The sequence below is a fragment of the Lithobates pipiens genome, unplaced genomic scaffold (assembly GCF_037356315.1).
Source record: "Lithobates pipiens isolate NorthernLeopardFrog02 unplaced genomic scaffold, aLitPip1_a1.2 Scaffold_30, whole genome shotgun sequence".
Taxonomy (NCBI): domain Eukaryota; kingdom Metazoa; phylum Chordata; class Amphibia; order Anura; family Ranidae; genus Lithobates; species Lithobates pipiens.
Genome location: NW_027507791.1, coordinates 44,541,970 through 44,551,217, shown reverse-complemented (window position 1 = coordinate 44,551,217; position 9,248 = coordinate 44,541,970). Strand labels below are relative to the sequence as shown.

At 38.2% G+C, this 9,248-nt stretch overlaps 1 protein-coding gene across 5 annotated transcripts in view; it reads right to left on the bottom strand.

The window, feature by feature from the left end:
* The window catches only part of DUSP23 (dual specificity phosphatase 23), an 8,659-nt gene extending 720 nt beyond the window's left edge, over positions 1 to 7,939 (bottom strand). Inside the window, exons 1-2 of one of the 5 annotated variants that reach the window (XM_077464121.1) lie at positions 7,798 to 7,939; positions 1,457 to 1,734 (exon numbers count right to left, since the gene is read on the bottom strand). In XM_077464121.1, the coding sequence (XP_077320247.1) occupies positions 1,457 to 1,726 (270 nt within the window). In that variant the 5' untranslated portion in view covers positions 1,727 to 1,734; positions 7,798 to 7,939. Of the gene's footprint in view, positions 1 to 1,456; positions 1,735 to 4,739; positions 4,863 to 5,025; positions 5,162 to 7,228; positions 7,269 to 7,797 lie in introns of those variants that run through there. The other 4 variants (XM_077464117.1, XM_077464120.1, XM_077464119.1 and 1 more) reach the window with 4 other exon arrangements.
* Positions 7,940 to 9,248: the final 1,309 nt, after the last annotated feature.

The following is a 9,248-nucleotide window of genomic DNA, read 5'->3' as shown; positions in this document are numbered from 1 at the left end:
TAGGGGAAGGAGAAGAGTCCTCCAGCAGAGCAGAGTATTTCAAGAGAGGAGAGTTAGGGGAAGGCATTAGGGGTAGGAGAAGACTTCTCCAGTAGAGTAGAGTATTTTAGAAGAGGAGAGTTAGGATAGGAGAAGACTCCTCCAGTAGAGCAGAATATTTCAGAAGAGGAGAGTTAGGGGAATAAGAAGAGTTCTCCAGTAGAGCAGAGTATTTCAGGAGAGGAGAGTTAGGGGAAGGCATTAGGGGTAGGAGAAGACTTCTCCAGTAGAGTAGAGTATTTCAGGAGAGGAGAGTTAGGGGTAGGAGAAGACTCCTCCAGTAGAGCAGAGTATTTCAGAAGAGGAGAGTTAGGGAAAGAAGAGTCCTCCAGTAGAGCAGAGTATTTCAGGAGAGAAGAGTTAGGGGAAGGAGAAGGAGTCCTCCAGTAGAGCAGTGTATTTCAGAAGAGGAGAGTTAGGGGAAGAAGAAGAGTCCACCAGTAGAGCAGAGTATTTCAGGAGAAGAGAGCAATGGGAGGGGGAGAAGACTCCTCCAGTGGAGCAGAGTATTTCAGAAGAGGAGTGTTAGAGATGGGAGAAGGAGTCCTCCAGTAGAGCAGAGTATTTCAAAAGAGGAGAGTTAGGGGAAGGAGAAGAGTCCTCCAGTAGAGCAGTGTATTTCAGAAGAGGAGAGTTAGGGGAAGAAGAAGAGTCCTCCAGTAGAGCAGAGTATTTCAAGAGAGGAGAGTTAGGGGTAGGAGAAGACTCCTCCAGTAGAGCAGTGTATTTCAGAAGAGCAGAGTTAGGGGTAGGAGAAGAGTCCTCCAGTAGAGCAGAGTATTTTAGGAGAGGGGAGTTAGGGGAAGGAGAAGACTCCTCCAGTAGAGTAGAGTATTTCCGAAGAGGAGAGTTAGGGGAAGGAGAAGAGTCCTCCAGTAGAGCAGAGTATTTCAGAAGAGGAGAGTTAAGGGTAGGAGAAGACTCTTCCAGTAGAGCAGAGTATTTCAGGAGAGGAGAGTTAGGGGTAGGAGAAGACTCCTCCAGTAGAGCAGAGTATTTCAGGAGAGGAGAGTTAGGGGAAGAAGAAGAGTCCTCCAGTAGAGCAGAGTATTTCAGGAGAGGAGAGTTAGGGGAAGGAGAAGACTCCTCCAGTAGAGTAGAGTATTTCAGAAGAGGAGAGTTAGGGGAAGAAGAAGAGTCCTCCAGTAGAGTAGAGTATTTCAGAAGAGGAGAGTTAGGGGAAGGAGAAGAGTCCTCCAGTAGAGCAGAGTATTTCAGAAGAGGAGAGTTAAGGGTAGGAGAAGACTCCTCCAGTAGAGCAGAGTATTTCAGAAGAGGAGAGTTAAGGGTAGGAGAAGACTCCTCCAGTAGAGCAGAGTATTTCAGGAGAGGAGAGTTAGGGGTAGGAGAAGACTCCTCCAGTAGAGCAGAGTATTTCAGGAGAGGAGAGTTAGGGGAATAAAAAGAGTCCTCTCACCTCTCCCTTGGCCTTGGCATCGTCGACAATCTTGAGGAAGGTTTTGATTTGCTCCAGGCTGGGTGGACAGAAGTCTATGATCCGGATCCGGTGGAGGGTGATTCCCGGGCAGGAGTCGTGGTACGGCGGTTTGCGCTCCGTCAGGATCACCAGATGTCGGATGCCATTTTCGTACATGTATTCATAATGTGCCGGGAGACGTGGCATTGCCATGCCAGCCAGGAGTCCGGGCTCCACCCAGGAGAAATTGTGAGGTGGTACCGGGGGCATCGCTGTGCCTGGACAGGAGACAAATGGGAAGGAACAAGGTCAGTGCAAAACTCCATCACCAAAAACATTAAGAGGGCTTCTACCTCCAGGTGGACCTCAGAGCTGTTACACCCTTCACCAAGTCCAAATCCTAAGGCCCCATTCACCCCTCAGCCACTTGTAGCTTGAAGCTCCAAAATGCTGGAGGAGAAGAAAAAAGAAAATTATTCTCTGTGGAGTTTGTTCTCATCTCCGCTACGAGTTCTGGAGCTCCATTTCGGGGCAGATTAGTGCGTTTTTTTTTTTTAAACATTTTTAGTTCCATTGAAATGCATGGAAATTATTGACGTATTCAAGTGGTATTGGGCGCTTTACTGTGTTTTGTCACACGTTTTTGAGTGTTTGTCCGCTCAAACACAATAATTAAATGAAAATAAATGAAGACATAAAATAAAAAACACAAACCACAACCTTTTACCATATTATTAACCCCTAACCTTTAACCGTAATATTCAACCCTAAAATTAAACCTTAACCTCTAATTTTAACCCAACAAAAATAATAAGTATATATACTTTTTTTTTTAAATATTAATAATAATAATAATAATAATAATAATAAAAAAGTAAAAATAACATAAAAAAACACTAACCCCAACCCTTAACTCTAATATTAACCCCCTAACCCTAATTGTATTAAACCCTAACCTAACAAAATAATAGGTAAATAATAATACTAATAAATGATAAAATAGCAAAAATAAATAAAATAAAACACTAACCCCCAACCCTTGACCGTAATATTAACCCCCCTAACCCTAATATTAAACCCTAACCCAACAAAATAAATAAGTAAATAAATAATACTAATAATAAATACTAATAATAAATAATAAAATAACAAAAATAAACACTAACACCCAACCCTTGACCATAATATTAACCCCCTAACCCTAATATTAAACCCTAACCTAACAAAATAAATAAATAAGTAAATAATAATATAAATAATAAAATAGCAAAAATAAATAAAATAAACACTAACCCCAACCCTTGACCGTAATATTAACCCCCTAACCTTAATCTTAACCCCTAACCCTAATATTAAACCCTAACCTAACAAAATAAATGAATAATAATAGGTAAATAATAATACTAATAATTGATAAAATAGCAAAAATAAATAAAATAAAACACTAAACCCCAACCCTTGACCGTAATATTAACCCCCTAACCCTACTATTAAACCCTAACCTAACAAAATAAATAAATAATAAATAAATAATAATATAAATAATAAAATAGCAAAAATAAATAAAATAAACACTAACCCCAACCCTTGGCCATAATATTAACCCCCTAACCCTAATCTTAACCCCTAACCCTAATATTAAACCCTAACCTAACAAAATAAATGAATAATAATAATAATAATAGGTAAATAATAATACTAATAAATGATAAAATAGCAAAAATAAATAAAATAAAACACTAACCCCCAACCCTTGACCGTAATATTAACCCCCTAACCCTAATCTTAAACCCTAACCCCAATATTAAACCCTAACCTAACAAAATAAATTCAAAATAATAATAATAATAGGTAAATAATAATACTAATAAAAGATAAAATAGCAGAAATAAATAAAATAAAACACTAACCCCAACTCTTGACCGTAATATTAACCCCCCTAACCCTAATATTAAACCCTAACCTAGCAAAATAAATAAATAATAATACTAATAAATAATAAAATAGCAAAAATAAACAAATACTAGCTCCAACCCTTAAACCTAATATCAACCCCTAATATTAACCCTAATCCTAAACCCTAACCCAACCCCTCAACCTAACAACATGAATAAATAAAACACTAAGTAAATAACTAATAATAAATAAATAAAATAACAAAAAAACACGAACCCCAAACCCTTAACCCTAATATTTACCACCTAACCCTAATCTTAAACCCTAACCTAACAAAATAAATAAATAATAAGTAAATAATAATACTAATAAATAATAAAATAACAAAAATAAATCAAATAAAAACTAACCCCAACCCTTGACCGTAATAATAACCCCCTAACCGTAATCTTAACCCCTAACCCTAGCATTAAACTCTAATCCCTAACCCTAACAAAAAAAAAAAAAAATGAACAATAAAGTAACTAAATAATAATAAATAAATAATAGAACAACAAAAATAAATAACAAACACTAGCCCCAAACCTTAACACTAATATCAACCCTTAATATTAACCTTAATCCTAAATCTTAACCCAACCCCTCAACCTAACAACATGAATAAATAAAACACTAAGTAAATAACTAATAATAAATAAATACATGAAATAAATAAACAAACAAAAATAAATAAAAAACACTAACCCCCAACCCTTAACCCTAATATTAACCACCTTACCCTAATCTTAAACCTTAACCTAACAAAATAAATAAAAAGTAAATACATAAATAATAATAATAATAAACATACATAAATTAAACCCTAACCCCTTACAAAAAAAAGACAAAAAAAAATAGTAAAAAATAATAATAATAATAATAATAATAATAATAATAATAAAAAATTATTAATAATAATAAATAAAAGCGGCTGAAACATCGGAAAAACATAGCAACAAATGATGAAGCAGGTGATATTTCTCTCTATTGGCTAATCAAAAAATGCTAAAGCTCAAACACACTTTAAAAACGCTGTACACAAGCGCTCAAAAAAATAAAAAAACACTGAAAAAACACGATGCTCAGTTGTGAATGCACAGGGGGTATTTTACTGCACAGAGACAGAGAATTTCCAGCATGCTGGCTACAGTCAACGAGCTTTAGTCTAATTCAAAAGCCCACTATCAACCAATACATCGTGCTTGCTGCAGCAGGAGTGAGACTACTTGAAGAGTACAAAGTTCATCACTGGGCAACTGAGAATCTAAATATAATTTCAGCAGTAAATTCAAGTTCCACCCACAGCCAAAATATGTTTTTTTTTTAAATTAAAAAAAGAAGGACAGACCCTTAAAATGCAGCTGCCGCTTGAATAATAAAAGTTTGAGGTTGTACTGATTGCAGGACGGCACTTACATGGGGTGGTGGGCAGCAAAGGTAATTTCCTGTCATGTGACTCACGGTAAAAAAAAAAAAAAAAAAAAAAAAAAAAAAAAACAACATTCACAAAATCGGGATATAGATAGCACAGTATACACAGCTGCTAATCTATATATAGATACTACGCTGGGAGGGGCGTAACCGGACACCGAAAAACTGCCTCACCGCGGGGCGATCCTAAATATAAGATTTACCATAGTAATGCCTTTTCAAAAGTCGTTTTCAAATAATACCACCGGTGATCCTGCCATGGGGATCCCTGCTCAGGCACTTCCCGTTATAGGGTGACAACGCTCTGTCCCCGTCTCCCAATTGTTCAGCTGCGTTGTCACCCTTGTCCCGGCGGCTTCCAACGAATTCAAGGAGCCGTTTCAGTATACAAATTACACAGGCGTGGTCCACTGGAGTCACCATTGGCAAACCCACCCCGAGAAATACCATGCAGGCAGGAAGTGACTACAAGAGATCAGCACAGCAGGATGTAAGAAAGTGAAAGCAAGCATTTTATTTCTTAATTTTTTTTTCCATTATGAGGGGTTCCCACCATCCCTGTGCTGAGTTCCGGTCTCTTTACATCTGCTGTGCCCATTATGAGGGGTTACCACCATCCCTGTGCTGAATTCCCGGGTCTGTACGCCTGCTGTGCCCATTATGAGGGGTTCCCACCATCCCTGTGCTGAGTTCCCGGGTCTGTACACCTGATGTGCCCAATATGAGGGGTTCCCACCATCCCTGTGCTGAGTTCCCGGGTCTGTACACCTTTTGTGCCCATTATGAGGGATTCCCACCATCCCTGTGCCAAGTTCCCAGGTCTGTACACCTGCTGTCCCCATTATGAGGGGTTCCTACCATCCCTGAGCTGAGTTCCCAGGTCTGTACGCCTGATGTGCCCATTATGGGGGGTTCCCACTATTCCTTGTGCTGAGTTCCCGGGTCTGTACACCTGCTGTGCCCATTATGAGGAGTTCCCACCATCCCTGTGCTGAGTTCCTGGGTCTGTACACCCGCTGTGCCCATTATGAGGGTTTCCCACCATCCCTGAGCTGAGTTCCCGGGTCTGTACACCTACTAAACGGGCAGCATTCGGCAAAACCCATTTTCTATGATCAGTCTGATCCGGTCCCTCTTGGCTTAACGTGCCCATAGACACTAAATGATGGTCTAACAGTATGGTTTGGGCAGCAGTCCAGTGCCCATGATGGTTCCCCAAATGAGGGTTCTCATGAACCAAAAACATTTTGAAACCTTATCCGATTGCTATAATTTTCTTGGGTACTGAGTCTATCGTTCACCTTATTTGCCCCCAGCATTCTTTTTGGGGTTGAAGCCCTTGAGTTGTTTTCGAAGGCCTACATCAATGGTCTTTAAACTGTGGCCCTTTGCTTGCTTTTATCCGGTCCCCACCGACCCCAATAAAAGGGCACAATCCCTCCCAATGACACCAAAGATGTGGCATTGTTTTTCCCACTGACTTCGGGAACCTTTTCTACTCCCAATGGCCACCGTCTGGTCCCCCAAAAGTTTGGAGACCCCCCCTGGTCTGTGTTGAAGATCATTATTATCCCTTCTCATAGGCCTACCCCCTCCATAGGTTATCCCCTCTTCAGTCTATCATGAATGCTGCCGCCAGACTCAACTACCTTACCAACCGTTCAGGGTCTGCCACCCCTCTCCACCAATCCCTACACTGCCTCCCGATCGCCCAGCGAATTCAATTCAAAATGCTAACCTCAACATACCCAAAGCCATTGACAACTCTGCCCCGAGCTACTTCACCAACCTTGTCTCCAAATAACAGCCCAACCGTCCTCCCAAGACCTCCTGCTCTCAAGCTGTCTCCTCCTCCCATGCTTTTCTCCAGAGCCTCACCCATCCTCTGGAACTCTCTACCCCAACCTGTGTGTCTATCTCCTATTCTTGCTGCCTTCAGGTGATCCCTGAAAACTCATCTCTTCCAGGGAAGCCCGTCATGCCTCCAATTAAGCTTTTACCTCTTCCATCAGCTCATTCCCAAACCGACCTCTCAAGACCTCCTGCTCTTAAGCTGTTGCCTCCAGGATTTCTCCAGAGCCTCTCCCATCCTCTGGAACTCTCTACTCCAACCTGTCCGGCTATCTCCTAGTCTTGCTGCCTTCAGGCGATCCCTGAAAACTCATCTCTTCAGGGAAGCCCGTCATGCCTCCAATAAGGCTTTTACCGCTTCCATCATCTCATTCCCAAGCCGTCTTCTCCGCTCCTCTCAAGACCTCCTGCTCTTAAGCTGTCACCTCCGGAATTTCTCCAGAGCCTCTCCCATCCTCTGGAACTCTCCACCTCAACCTGTCCAGCTATCTCCTAGTCTTGCTGCCTTCCATCAGCTCATTCCCAAACCATCCTCTCCACTCCTCTCAAGACCACCTCTCAAGCTGCCTCCTCCTCCCATGCTCGTCTCCAGAATTTCTCCAGAGCCTCTCCCATCCTCTGGAACTCTCCACCCCAACCTGTCCGGCTATCTCCTAGTCTTGCTGCCTTCAGGCGATCCCTGAAAACTCTTCTCTTTAGGGAAGCCCGTCAACGCCTCTAGTTAATCTTTTACCATTTCCGTCAGCTCATTCCCCCACAGTTACGACCTTTTGTACCACTTGCCCAACCCTATTAGATTGTAAGCTCTTCTGACCGAGCAGGGCCCTCTTGCATTTTATTGTATTGTAACTGTGTTGTCTCCCTTTTATGTTGTAAAGTTCTGCATAAACTGATGACTGCATAATAATAATAATTATTGCTAACAGAACCGGGATAGGTGTGAAATTCTAAATGTAGACTACAAAGCCAACAACTCTGAATTAATAGCTATCTGGTGAATATTAGACCCCTGCAGCCAATCTGTCCCATTGCACCCCAAAAGGTCTCTGACCCCCTCCCTCCCCCCTCCCTGGCAGGAAAGGGCGGCTCAGCTGACCGCACTCTCAGCCTGGATTACTACTGACCTGACTCTGCAACAATGTAGCTGCAGATCTCCTGTGATGTCACATGGCAGGGCCCAGGCACCGACTGACAAGAACACCCTCCACTGCTTCCTATAAGGGAGCGTCTGCCTTGTGCTAGACTTCGAGTCCGACGTAGACAGGGGATAAATCTCTCTGATATATTCCGAAGTCGTTTGGGGCGTTCGTTTTTTATTTAAAGTAAAACTGCGACACGCCTTCGAGAGCCCCATTCACTCCTGCCCGATGCGTTTTGTCCCGCGACAGCATAAGGAAGCCCATCCACTTTAAATTCACACCTGGGCGTAGCGTCTTTGAGATTTTTCCTGCGTTTTTTTTTTTTTTTTTGCGCGACATGTGCATTTTCATAAATACATAATATTTAATTAGATTTAAATATTATATTTAAATATTATTTCATTTAATATTTAATATTTAAGCTTTGCCTTTTTTTTATTAGTCAATAGAGAAAATTATCATCTATTGCATCATTTGTTGCTGGGTATTTAAGCTTTTTTAGCTTTTTCATTAGCTTTTATTTTTATTTATTTATTTATTTAGTTATTTATTATTATTATTATTATTATTATTATTATTATTATTATTATTAGCTTTTATTTTTATTTAATTATTTATTATTATTATTATTATTATTATTATCATTAGCTTTTATTTTTATTTAATTATTTATTATTATTATTATTATTATTATTATTATTATTATTATTATTATTATCATTAGCTTTCATTTTTATTTAATTATTTTATTATTATTATTATTATTATTATTATTATTAGCTTTTATTTTTATTTAATTATTTATTATTATTATTATTATTATTATTATCATTAGCTTTTATTTTTATTTAATTATTTATTATTATTATTATTATTATTATTATTATTATTATTATTATTATTATCATTAGCTTTTATTTTTATTTAATTATTTTATTATTATTATTATTATTATTATTATTATCATTAGCTTTTATTTTTATTTAATTATTTATTATTATTAATATTATTATTATTATTATTATTATTATTATTATTAATAATAATTTATTATTATTTTTTAAATTAGGGATTATTATTATTATTAATTTATTATTATTTTTTTTCGTTGGGGAAGGGGTCAGAGACATTTTGGGGTGCAATGGGTCAGATTAGAATAGGAAAGAATAGAATAGAAAATCAAATAGTAAAATAGAAAAGAATAGAATAGAATAGAAAAAACAATATGAAACAATGGAATAGAAAAGAATAGAATAGAAAATCAAATAGTAAAATAGAAAAGAATAGAATAGAATAGAAAAAAAAAACAATATGAAACAATGGAATAGAAAAGAATAGAATAGAAAATCAAATAATAAAATAGAAAAGAATAGAATAGAATAGAAAAAACAATATGAAACAATGGAATAGAAAAGAATAGAATAGAAAATCAAATA